Source organism: Camellia sinensis, chromosome 4 (genome assembly GCF_055761805.1).
Source record: "Camellia sinensis isolate YWXY chromosome 4, ASM5576180v1, whole genome shotgun sequence".
Classification (NCBI taxonomy): Eukaryota; Viridiplantae; Streptophyta; class Magnoliopsida; order Ericales; family Theaceae; genus Camellia; species Camellia sinensis.
Window position 1 is genome coordinate 211,109,702 of NC_138964.1, and position 14,206 is coordinate 211,123,907.

General features: G+C 37.1%; 1 protein-coding gene across 1 annotated transcript; it reads right to left on the reverse strand.

The window, feature by feature from the left end:
- Window positions 1-3,415: 3,415 nt before the first annotated feature.
- Window positions 3,416-11,008, reverse strand: LOC145824422 (protein FAR-RED IMPAIRED RESPONSE 1-like). Its single transcript, XM_082924076.1, has 2 exons — window positions 10,647-11,008; window positions 3,416-4,871 (listed from the first exon to the last, which is right to left on the reverse strand). Exons 1-2 carry the CDS (start codon window positions 11,006-11,008, stop codon window positions 3,416-3,418), a joined length of 1,818 nt encoding a protein of 605 aa, XP_082780202.1.
- Between the last annotated feature and the right edge of the window lie 3,198 nt (window positions 11,009-14,206).

Genomic DNA, 14,206 nt, shown 5'->3' on the forward strand with positions numbered 1-14,206 from the left:
CGATTTTGAAAAACACTTGTGCACCCTGTAACTGATCAAATAAGTCATCAATGCGCGGTAATGGGTATTTATTTTTCACAGTTACCTTGTTCAGTTCACGGTAGTCTATACACAATCTCAATGAGCCATCTTTCTTCTTTACAAACAAAACAGGCGCACCCCATGGTGAGGTACTGGGTCTGATGAACTTTTTGTCTAACAGTTCTTGCAGTTGCACTTTCAGTTCTTTCAATTCAGTTGGAGCCATTCGGTACGGAGCTTTAGAAACCGGCTGTGTTCCGGGAACCACGTCAACAGTAAACTCAATCTCCCTGTCAATCAAATCTCCTGGCAAATTGTCTGGAAAGACATCTGGGAATTCTCTGACTATAGGGATACAGTTCACATTAGCATTATCATCAGTAGATACAGTCAGTACAGAACACAGATATCCCTTACACCCATTTCTAACTAATTTAACGGCTTTCACTGACGAAATCAAATACGGAGGAGGTACTACTCCACTCCCACTAAACACGAATTCAGGCAAACCAGGTGGACGGAAAACAACTTGCTTGGTCACACAATCAATAGTGGCATGATATTTTTGTAACCAATCCATCCCCAATATTACATTAAAATGATCAATGTTCAATGGTAGTAAATCAATAAACAGATGTATATTCCCAACAATAATTTCACAAGCGGGGTACATATAAGCACATGTCATGGATCCTCCTACGGGGGATGATACGGCTAGCAGATAGTTCATGGGTTCTAAGGGTCTATTCAATTTCCGTGAGAAAGCATGCGATACATAAGAATGCGTAGACCCCGAATCAATTAATACATATGCATTTTGTGCACAAATAGAGAGGATACCTGACACAACGGTTTCAGTATTTTGTACGTCTCCCGGTACTAGGGCGAACACTGGGCCCTGCCTCATGGGCTCCTTCCCGGTAGCTCTGGGGTTAGGCTTTGGTGCTACAGTTGATGCTGCTGCACTTGGTGCAGCTTTACTACTGGCTTGTGGAGCAGAGGGGCAGTCTTTAACCATGTGGCCCACCTTGCCACACCTGTAGCAGGCTCCAGATATTTTATAGTAGACCCCTTTGTGCTTCTTGCCACACTCAGAACAGGGTGGTATGAACCCACTCTCTTGGCTGGGGCTAGTTGTCGACCCCGTATTCTGTTTCTTGTTGGCCGGGTTATGCTTGCCTTTCTTAAATTTGAAACCCTGCCTCTTACTACACCATTTCGACGTTGGTGTTTCAGTTTTCAGTGCTTCAATGTTTGATTCAGCCATCAAGGCTCGGTCAAGAACATTTACATAATTCGGTAGCTTCAAAACATTTATTCTGTCGAGAATTGCAACATTAAGGCCACCCTCAAATTTTCTGGCCTTCTTATAGTCAGTGTCCACCATGTGTGGTGCATATCTGGCAAGTTCGGTAAATTTCGTCTCATATTCCGCAACGGACATTGTGCCCTGCTTCAGCTGTTCAAATTCAGTCGCTTTCCTATCCCTGACACACTGCGGGAAGTACTTTTCAAAGAAGGACTCCTTGAACTGAGCCCAAGTCATAACAGTATTTGCATCGCGGATTAACATTCACCACCTTCTAGCTTCTTCCTGTAGAGTAAAGGTGGCTAACAGTACCTTGTGTGCTTCAGAGCACGGGAACACCTCAAATAATTTTTCTGTCTCAAGAACCCAAGCTTCAGCTTTTAGCGGTTCCAATCCTCCCTGAAAGGATGGCGGTTTCATCTTGCTGAACTTCTGGGTCAGAGCAATAATGTCCCCATCATTCACATTTACATTAGGTTCCGGCTGTACCGGAGGAGGAGGAGGTGGGGGCGGTTGGTTCTGTTGTTGTTCAAGTCTAGCAGTTATCAGTTCCATCATTCTTTCTATTCTTTCCATTCTTGCCTCAGTAGATGAGGATTCAGGTTCATTTGCATTGTCCATTTCACTATAAGCAGTTATAACAGTTTATAAATTGTAACATAAACAGTTGCATATTTAGACAGTTATCACGTCAACATGTATTCAGTCATAACATAGCCACACACTTATCATGCTCATGAAATGCCCTAATCACTTTTTTAGGACACCCTATAGCTCATTTGGACACATGTGTGCGGTACAACTCGTGGTTAAGTATCGCTCTGATACCACTCTGTCACGACCCAAACCCGACCCTATGGGTTTAGTACCGTAACCGGCCAGTAATCCGAGATTACCGAAGGCCTGCAGAACAGTAATACAGTAAAACAGAGTACAGGGCCTGGCGGAAGCCAAAATAGTAAAGAAACAATGCCCAATGAGTTGTGACAGTCTGTATGCCAAAACATTTTTCATACATTCATACGTAAACAGTACAGAACAGTATGCACAATATTTACATTCATTCAAACTAGGGACTCAACCCTACACAACAGTACAGAAAACATTCAGTCTATACAGAACAGTGAAACAGTACAAAAGGGGGAATTGTAAAACACCCCTAAGCCCTAACACGTTAGGCTCGGAATCTCGCAGTGAGGCACATAGGCTGGCTTGACAAAACTAGAGTCTAACCCACGCTCCTAGCTCCGGTCTGGTGGCTGAGCACCTACATATATATATAAACAGTGAGCTAAAGCCCAGTGAATAACATAATGCGTAAAGGGGTTATGAATGAAATGTCCTTACAGTAATGAAAACAGTCCATTAAATCAGTATTTCATTCATAACCCCTTTACGCATTATGTTATTCACTGGGCTTTAGCTCACTGTTTATATATATATGTAGGTGCTCAGCCACCAGACCGGAGCTAGGAGCGTGGGTTAGACTCCAGTTTTGTCAAGCCAGCCTATGTGCCTCACTGCGAGGTTCCGAGCCTAACGTGTTAGGGCTTAGGGGTGTTTTACAATTACCCCTTTTGTACTGTTTCACTGTTCTGTATAGACTGAATGTTTTCTGTACTGTTGTGTAGGGTTGAGTCCCTAGTTTGAATGAATGTAAATATTGTGCATACTGTTCTGTACTGTTTACGTATGAATGTATGAAAAATCTTTTGGCATACAGACTGTCACAGCTCATTGGGCATTGTTTCTTTACTGTTTTGGCTTCCGCCAGGCCCTGTACTCTGTTTTACTGTGTTACTGTTCTGCAGGCCTTTGGTAATCTCGGATTACTGGCCGGTTACGGTGCTAAACCCATAGGGCCGGGTTTGGGTCGTGACACATACACTGAACTTTACATTCAATTGCATTAAAATACACAACAAAGTCCACATGCTTCATCTTGTCACAAACTACAATCGCTTCTTGGACATTATATGTACAAATTGCTCCATTCTCTTTGACAATCAACGCTTGACAGTACACTAATCTCTTCAACTCTCCTTGAACTTCTTTGAATTTTGCATTGGTGTAGGCTTGTTGAAATTACTTCTCAAAGCCATATGTAGTTAGACAATCAAACAATTTGTGTCGAGACTTGAAGTCTGATTTCTTCTCTTTCTCTACCTTACTTCTCAATGCATTGTCATATTGTTTAACAAATTGTTTTAATGTAGTCTTCGGGTTGACATATCCATCAAAAAAAGCATTCATGCTTTCACTTCGTTGTGTTGTTGACATGCCAGCCCAAAAAATGTCTTTAACATATACAGGAACCCATCGATGCCGGTCATGATATAGTACCCCCAACCACTCATTATCATAAAGATTGAATTTAGTAAGCATCTCTTCCCATTTTTCCTCAAATTCATCTCTTGTCAAACAATCATAAATTGCATTTTGCATAGTCAACTTCATGGGTTCATACTGAGCATATCCTTTCAACTTCTCCGGTATTTTCTTCATTATATGCCATAAGCACCATCGATGTCGGGCCTGTGGAAAGACAATTTCTATAGCATTTTGCATAGCTCTGCACTGATCAGTTATGATAGTTTTTGGAGGTTTATTTGACATGCAACTTAACCACGACTTGAATAGCCAAACAAATGTGTCGGTGTCTTCACTAGATAACAATCCACAACCAAGCAAAATAGACTGTCCATGGTGATTGACTCCTACAAATGGAGCAAATGGCATGTCATATTTGTTCGTCAGATAAGTTGTGTCAAATGAAACAACATCTCCAAATGATTCATACATAGCCCGACTCCTTGCATCAGCCCAAAACAAGTTTCTAATGTGAAACTCCTCATCAACATCAATCACATAAAAGAATTTCTTACTATGTGCTTGCATCCTCATAAAATAACTTTGAAGTGATTCGGCATCACCTTCACCAAGCCTTAATCTTCTAGCTCTATTAATGTAATTCCTTACATCTCGCTCATCAAATGTCAATGACTCATATCCCCCCGCTTCAACAACCATTGAATGATAGTTCCTAGACACCACAATCCCTGCTTGATCATTGATTTCTAATCTTCTCTTCATAGGAGTACGAATTTTCTTATTCATTGAAAAATGACGAGAGTCGGTGGGAATCAAATCATGATTATGCTCAAGGTTAACCGTGGTTAACATATATGTCCCATTCTTTTGTAGAGTATCCCGTACCCTTGCTTTGCAACCAATTTTTGTGGACAAAGATAGCTTCAAAGGGTTCACTTCTGATTTCTTTTTTCTCTCCCCCGCTCGAGAACATTCAATTGCAAAGTTTTTTAATTTGCCATCATCTCCAAAATGTTGTGCTCTATGAGCTATAGAAAAGCCAACATGCTTAGCATATGTGGCATAAAATGTGTACACTTCTTCCCTTGAGCTAAAACACATACCCTTCTTCGGTTCTTCAACTTGTTTTTGAGGGGGTCGGAAATCAGATTCAACTTGTTCACCCTTATTTACTGAAAGATTGTCACCACCATTTGAATCAACCTCCATTCTACAAGAATCAAAAATGAAATTCAAATAGAATGATTTTAGAATAATAATTTTATAAGATCAAACATCAGCTAATAAACTGTAGAAACTGTTGAAATAAACCATCAAACAAATTCAAACATCTGTGATGTCTATAACTAATCACAAATGTTTATAAGATCAAACATCAGCTAAAATATTATAAAACTAATAAGAAAATTATTAAACTAATCAAACATCTAATAATAAACTTTGTTGAACACATCTGTGATGATTGAAACATTGATCTAATAATAAACTTTCAAACATCTAATCAAACATCTGTGATGATTGAAACTTTGATCTAATAGTAAACTTTCAAAATCTTATAATCATCACAGATGTTTGATTATAAAACTAATCAAACATCAGCTAAAATAATATAAAACAAATTGTATTTCAATCAAACATCTGTGAAGACAGACATCTGTTATCAAATACAATGTTTGATTGAAATTATCAAAACATCTGCTATGCAACTTTGAAGTTTTCCACTGCTTTTTGTCAAACAAAGTTTTCCACTGTTATGAAATTATCAAACAAAGTTTTCCACTGCTTTTTGTCACAAATTCATAGTTTTTTGTCTCTAAGTACTGTTATATGTTTAAAAAGTAGCAGAACCAAGCTTGGTACATTCTAATCTTTCCTACATTATCTCACTCATATAGAAATCTAAAGCTCTCTTTACCTTGACTTTGCAATTATCTCTTTCACTTGAAGGTAAATGAAGAATTTAAAAAGAAAAATTTAACAACCCAAACAAGGTTGGGCAATATATTTGTCAGTAGATTCAAAAGTTCAGAGTTATAATCCTAGCATTGATGCTATCATAGATATCATTAGAACTGTCCGTTTTTTCTCTGTATACTTTGCACCTTCTGTAATGTCCAAAAAGTTAATGACTACAGTCAAAAATTTGATAATCACAAAGAAATTCTCTGCTTCAATGTTTCAATAAATATCGGCCAAAACAAACTGATAACATACAGGGATGTCATAATTTGGGGTTATGAACAGATTTTATACAGAACCCCAAATTATGAGCATCAACCATGACAGTTTCAGTATAGTTGATGTAGAGAGAGAGAGAGAGAGAGAGGGAGAATGAGGGAGAATCAGGGGTTTTCGAGTAACATTACCTGACAAAATGCTATGGTCGACGGAGAGCTATGGAGGACGCACAATGGAAGGGAAGAGAGAAGACGCTCCCGCTTTTTTTTTTTCTGTCTTTGTTTTCAATATTTTTCTTGTCTTTCAGGTGCGTGTATAACACCTTTTTCATTGTGCGATTCTTCTTCAGATGACTTCATCAGGTGCCACCTCAGAGGGGGTCGAGGGGGTCTTCAATTGAGGGGGTCTGTATTGGAATTGTTCTTTTTTTGGGTCAAGGGGGAGGAGGCCTTGTGGTAATATTTTACACAACTCTGCTGGGGACCCCCAGTGGGGGTGACTCCCAGTGACCCCCAGTGCCACGTGTCGACCTGGGGGTGGCTGAAAACTAAAAAAAAAAAAAAATTGATTTTTGGGCCAATCACAAAGGACCCCCAACACCCCACTGAGGGTCTCAAGCTTTATTCTATTTTACAAACTAAAATTGGATATCAGGGTGAGTCCAGCAACCCTTCCAGATAGTAAATCCAGACCACATCAATCATTTATGGGCTTTTGGCCATTATATGAGCATGATATTGTGGTCAAATGTCTCATGGTGAGGAGAGAGAGAGAGAGAGGGGTTTGATTAGGAGACAATGGAGGATTAAATTAACTTCTTTTTTTTTTTTTTTTTTTTTTTTTTTTTTTTAGGTTTGAGGATTAAATTAACCTTAAAAAACATCAAATGGGCAAAAACTGGACCAGGTTTGGTCTACTGTGTGTCTGAAATTGTTTTTTATTTATTTTCAATGTCTACACATAACAGAAGAAGGCACACACAGCTGTAGTGTTACAATGAGGAGGAACATGTCAGCATGTGATAATCTCGTGATAGTCATTATTATTTTTTATTATTATAATTTGCCTGCGATATGAATATATAGTAATAAAGCAAATTTAGATAGATTTTTGCTACAGTGTTTCTGGCTTCTGTCTACTTGTGAAGTGTATGCTCTCATTTTCACATACAATTTTGTTTTAAATGATATCTACATGGGACTTAGAGGCGGTATCAAATATTTGTTTAGGTTTTACTTTATAGTATTAGTCATCCATCATCAATGATGGATCTAGGGGGCTAGCGAGGTGGCGGCACCCTCAAAAATTTTAAAAATATCATATATTATATTAAAAATTTTAAAATAATTTAAAATTGTAAGAGTTCGTACTCCTAAATTTTTTATAGATAATTTCAAAATTATATAGAATAGCTTCCAATTTTTTAAACTATAGAGTAGGTCCCCCAAAGACTAATCTTGGATCCGTCCCTGTCCACCATTGGATTGCCTCCCAAATTCCACAATTCAATTTATTATAACATAAAATAATCAATTACTGTATTATACATACATGTATATAAACAAATACATTTAATACAAACTCAAAAGTCATATATATATATATATATATTGATCAATGTTAAAAGGGAACAAAAGCAGCTTAAAAATCTAGACTATTGAACGTCTTTAATATGTGAAAAACTTAATGTATTAAGTGATACTATAATCAAACGGACTTAATTAGAAAATAATATAATTTTTTCAGCTTCAAAAGCTGAGTTATGTCATCAAACACTCCACAAGGAAGAGTCTTGATCTTAATTTTGAGACTATAAATGGGAGGTTTTTTTTTTTTTTTTTTTTCCCATCATTTTGATAATAAGAAAATTTTGGGAGTGTTTAGACATGTATTGTGTTTGTAAAATGATCATTTAATACTAGAAATGATACTAAGAAATTTATCAAAGTGATAAATGATTGAGATATTTTGATTTTTTTTTTATGAGTTTTGATTTATTTTTATTAATTTCTATTGAAATGTGATGTGGGAGTGTAAATAATTGAATTCTATTTTTTTTTTTTTTTACAATAATAAATTTACCACTGAAAGTTAGAATAAGACTTTTTGATAAATAAGTCTCATCCACATGATCCACTTGTTATTGTCCCTTAATTTAACTTGGGATAAATTACACTGATCTCCCCTATAGTTTAGAAAAAATATAGTAAACCCCCACAAGTTTGGCATAGAAACATTGAACTCTCTTAGGTTGTATTTGATTGGAGGATTTCATGAGAAAAATGGAAAAAGAAAGGGAAGTAGAAAGAAAATGAGATTAAATTGATGGGATTCGAATTCAAAGTTATGTTTGGTTGAGTAGGAAATGGAGAAATAAAATAGCATAATAAGTGAACCCAAAATACAAAAAACTGAATTGCATTTCCCTGTCACTCTTTTTCTCTCTTGTTTTCTATTATAATCAAACAAAAAATAGGATTGCATTTCCTTTTTCTTTTTCATTTCTCTCATCAAATCCTCCAACCAAATACAACCTAAAGATTTTAATTCATATAATACTTGGTTTCATTTTCATTAGAAATTCGTTAGTTGTATGAAAAAAACTGATATTGTCATTTTTCCTACATTGAAATGTATAATATTTATATTGTATATCTTTGTCTCTTCATACCATTTATTTTAGTATTAGTCCTTTCTTATTAAAAAAATTAATATAATTAGGGGTTGTTTGGCATACACTATTTTAGTCTATCTTTTTATATTTTATATTTTTTAGGTCACATTAATCAACATCTCCTTTATACTTTTCTACACGTCTTTTTATAAAAAATTAAAAAGTACACTTATTTGGAACACCTCAAACCATCTCTAAACTTGTTCAATTTATTGGGTAGTCAGGCCCACATGCCCAACGTTGGATGCTGAAACTCAGGCTGGGTCCCTTACCCCAACACTGTGACCCCAAAAGGGCCTCGTTCCTCCATCTGGGCCCAACCCTGGACCTTGGCTAGTTACACTCCTTTCTTCTTCACAATATCTTTTATGACCCAAAAAACAAAAGATGAGTCTATTCAAAGCCAAGTAATTCACGGTGTAAGTTGGGTTGCATAGTCGACCTCGTAGGGTATGTTTGGTTGCTAGATAAAAAAGGAGATTGCATTATTTATTCTTGAGACCTATCTATCTCATATTGGATAGGGAAATTTAACGGTAGAATATTGTGTTGTGATAAGACATTATATCACATTATCAAGTCTAGGTAGATTCACGTCTTGTTTGGGGTATCTTAAAAAAGTTAAAAAGTCACTATCCTAACCTTATTTAAGTCACATCACTTTTTTACCACATCATTTCAAACTCAACCCATATTTAATAAAAAGTCAAAAAGTGCACTTATTTAGATCATCCCAAACCACCCCTCATAGTCTCAAACCATCTTCTTATTTATCATACGATTAAATCTAGAAAGACTTGTCCAGTAGAAATTCGATTTAAAGTAATGAACAATTCTGATTCCAATTAACTTACTAATTATTCCAAAAGTTTAAATTATTAAGAAATAGAATTTAACAATATATTTTAAGTTATTCTCTCCTGTACATCCCCGTCTTACATGTGAAAATGAGAGAGAGAATACAAATCCAAAAGACTTAAACTCAAAATCTTCTCTAACTAGAGATTCAAGTAAAAAAACTGAATCCTAACTATGGTTCCCAACTTGGGTTGAGGTCATGTGAAGATGGTTTTCTATAAAGGTAACATGACCCAAAGCCTCCCTGATGGTGATGGGCATTTCAATTAGACGACCCCATAAGCACAGGGGCCTCTCTACAACTCCGTATGGGCCTCACTAGGCCCAAAGTGGACAACAGCATAAAACAAACAAGAAACATGTTTTTTTATTTTTTTGGTTACAAAAATTAGTTTGTTACATACAAATATGTTGAAACATATGAAATAAAAACAAGAAAACTTGATTCGTGACGTATCTTAGGTGGTAGTCAATGGTGGAAGGTGGTCGTGTTGGTGGGCATTGGGCAGTAAGCAAAACCCATGGTGGACGAGTTGCTAGGGAGTGAGCAGAGTTTGATAGGAGAGTCATTAGAGATGAATCGCGATGGAGGTCATTTACAAAGAATTATGGGAAATGAAACAAATAATGAAAAATTATTTTTAAAAAAATAATAAAAATATTTTATTTTTTAAGTTCTAGACATTTTAAAATCAATTTCATTTCTTCCCAAAGAAAAAGCACCACACAAGCTTTTATTTACTGTTAAATTTTTTTAAAAAAAAAATGAAAGCAAAAGCAAAAAATTAAAAAAAAAAAATGAAAACATTAGCAAATGAGGCTTACAGTTAGGGGGTAAAAATTTTAGACACTCAAACTGTACAGGAAATTAATTAGGTATGATTAATTCATTTTCAATACAAAATACTGATATGATTAGGACTTGGTAATTCAAAAAATAATTTATTTAGTGAAAAATTAATTACAAATTTTAATATTATTTTCACTATCAATGACTATTTAAAAATCTTTAGGGCATCTCCAACGATTCACCAAAAATTTCATCAAATTTGAGTAAAAATATCACCAATTCCTCTATCTGATATCATCTACTGTTTTCATCAAAATACAGGATGGCCGAGGAGATGACCGGCCGGTCGACCTGCAAGATCAAAATGATTTTTTTTTTTTTGCCTCCATTTCTGTTTCCTCAATTCGTTTGCCATTTCTTATTTGTTTACTTCATTTTCATCCTCTTCTTCTCCTTCTTTCTCCAGGCTTTCCATGGATTCCAACTCAGTTAAGCCCAAGCTGTTAACTATTTTTGCATCAGCATTGCCAATGAGCTTTAACTTGAAAAGCCCTTGAACTTCAACTAGTTTTTCACAACCAGCTGTCTTCAAAGCCAAATATGTAGTCCAGTTAGGAAGATTTGTTATCATCTCTAGTGAACTGCATTCACCTACATCCAACAATTCTAAACCCATTGGAAGTTTCGGCAGTGATTGGAGTCTTGTGCAATGAGGTAACCTAAATGATCGAGGCCCAATAAGACCTTTGATGCTTTCTGGAAGACTAGAAATCAGATTCTCACTTAAATCCAAATCTTGCAACAGAGAACACCTATCAAGAATTTTTGCAAGATCATCATTTGACATGGTGCGGTTTGAAAGACTTAAGCTTACCATACAGCTCGCTAAAGACGTCAATGAAAAATAGATGGATTCAGGACATACAGTTCGAATCTTTATTTATGTCTCCATCTTCTCTAGCTCTGTATGAAATTGATCAACATTGTTAAAGATTCGAACAACTAGATTTGATCAAGCTTGGGCTTAACTGAGTTGGAATCCATGGGTTGTGTTCTGGGAATTGTTCAGTTAACCGGATAATTGGGGACACAACAGGCCAGACGTCTGGCCAATCGTTCGGTAGGTCCCACTCCCAACGTTCACGCACAGTAAATTGGTGAAAGTTGGCCCAGATCCTTAGTTTGGTGACAGATTTGGAATGTTTTCAATTTGATACAGGTTTGATACAAATTTGGTGACAGAAATCGAATTTTCACTTAAATCTAAATCCTGCAACAGAGAACATCTACCAAGAATTTTTGCAAGAACATCATTTGACATAGTGCACTTTGAAAGACTTAAGCTTACCATACAACTCGCTAAAGATGTCAATGAAAAACAGATGGATTCAGGACATTTTCTTGGTTTTAGTAAGAAAAGATTGGAAAGCCAGCTCCATGGTTTAACATCACTAGTGGTACTTTGTATTTTATTTATGTCTCCATCTTCTCTAGCTCTGTAGAAAATTGATCAACATTGTTAAAGATTCGAACAACCAGATTTGATCAAGCCTGGGCTTAACTGAGTTGGAATCCATGGGCTGTGTTCTAGAAATTGTTCAGTTAATTGGATAACGGGGGGGACAATTGGCCGGACATCTGGCCGGTCGTCTGGTGTGTAACGCCCTCAAAATAATAACATTAAACCCATCAATATAGACATACATTGATATATATAAAAGTTTCACATTCTTCTATTCATCAGAGTTTCATTACAAGAAGTATTACATGTTAACGACAAAAGCAAATGCCCTAAAGGCTTACAGCTTTCCAAGCTAACACTTGGTTACAACAAAAGAGTACTAACTCATTTACACATTAAGCCCTTGGCTTGAATATACATGTAATACATCAAAAGGGAAAAGACAACAAAAGTCTGCCCGCCTCTAGCCTCCCAAGCTACGTCCTTAGAGGTGGCATGATACCTGTACCTGAAAATGATGTTCCCATATAGGGTGAGCCACGGCCCAGCAGAGATATACTAAACCAACTATGAGCAATGACTAAAAGATTAGCAATTGACAGATGGCCAACACCGATACATCCGCATATGTCACGTCACAATTTCATAACATACGAGTCTATGTCACTTTCTATTTTCCATCCTTATTTAATAGATAAGCATATTAGCTATATCAACACATCAACAGATAAACATCTTACGCATCAACAGATAAGCATATAAGCTGTATCCACACTTCACTAGGCAAGCATATGAGCTGTATCTACACTTCACTAGACAAGCATATGAGCTGTATCTACACTTCTCAAAGATAAGCCTATGAGCTGTATCTTCACTTCTCTAGACAAGCATATGAGCTGTGTCTACGGAGTTCATCCCCCATCTCCTCCAATCCTATCCGATTTAGAGGTACATCCCCCATCTTCCCCTAAACCGCGGAGTACATCCCTCATCTCCTCCTCTACACACAATGCATATAAACACAAGGGTTCTATACACAATCAATCAATACATAGAATTAATGTATTCAATTCACCGTCATACTCTATGACACATTCACTCGATTGGTTTTAGTTTGTCTAATCATCATGCATTGTCTACAACAATCAAGACTATCCTCCACTGATAGCCCAAAGCAGTTATTTCTAAATAGAAAATAAATGCACAAAATGGATATTAAATCGACATTTCAATTTGGTGAGCAATAAATGATCCAACCACACCCTTTAGTCCCATACATTCCCGATTTCAACATTCTCAATTCAATTCCTTATTTCCAACAATTAATTATACAAATTAATTAACCAATGTAATTAGGGCATATTCCATAATTAACATCACAACCCTTAGGTTCCATTTTCATCAATGTTTTAACATTAATTTCACTTTTTCATGCCAAACATGCATTTAGGTTTTATATGATTAAAAACCCAACTTTTGTAAAATTACACAAAGGCCTGAACTTTCTCAAAATTACCCAACAACTCCCAACATATCGAAATGCCAAAATTTAAAGACATAACTCATAAAGAGGAGTAGGATATCCCTACCTCAAATTCGGAGCTCAAGGGAAGAAGATGAAGAAACTCAACGTGCTCCAAAACTCGATATTTTCGGATCAAAACGTAGCCCTCGACGATCAACGCAACTTTTGTAAAGGCCAAAGGTGAGGAAGCAACTCTAACTAGATCAATACCTAGAGAGAAGGCAAGGTTCTAGAGAGAGAGGCTCAACAATGGAGTTTTGGAAAAGTAAGAGAGAGAAATGAATGTGAAAAAGTGATTTAAAAAGCCAAAACACGGAGCTTTAACCCAGTCGCCCCGCTCGAGCGTCAAACTCCCCGCTCGAGCGTCACTCACAGACTCCTGCTCGAGCGTCAACAATCCCGCTCGAGCGGCGGATACACACTCCCAGAACTTTTACAGAACCAGGTCTCCGCTCGAGCGTCAAACCTCACCGCTCGAGCGTCACACACAACATCCCGCTCGAGCGTCAAAACTCCCGCTCGAGCGCATAACACTGCAGAGGAGATACTGGAAGATGGAAAACTACGCTCGAGCGTCGGAAACCCCGCTCGAGCGGACAGACAACAACGAAGGGCCCGCTCGAGCGTCAAAATCCTTGCTCGAGCGTGAAGGCCAAAATCTGGGCAACTACACTTGGTTCCTAAGCTCAACCAACCTGTTATACACTTGCCCAACACAACCCAAGACTCAATTACAAAGAGTAAAGGATGTAAACGAGATGTACACAACAACCAATAAAAAGGGAAACCGGGATCGCTATATGGTGGGTCTTACCCCCAACGTTCACACTAGAGGTGGGCGCGGGTCGGTTGCGGTGACGAAACTTCCAATCCGTCATCCGTCTACCAGATTGGCGGATTGGAGAAAATCAATCCGCATCCATCCGCCAATCCAACGGATGTGGATTGAGCGGATTGGCGGATGGATGCGAATCGGTTTGGCGGTTTAAAATTTTATAAATTTTCAACATAATTTAACTTGTGCACTTTCTCAAAAAATAAAAATAAAAATTACAGTT

Bases quoted from the DNA above. Each gene is read 5' to 3' on its own strand.
- LOC145824422 (XM_082924076.1), bottom strand. From the start codon at position 11,008: ATGTCAAATGATGATCTTGCAAAAATTCTTGATAGGTGTTCTCTGTTG. The intron at 4,872-10,646 runs GTTGGAATCCAT...TGATTCTTGTAG, and splicing joins AACAGCTTGGGCTTAACTGA to AATGGAGGTTGATTCAAATG.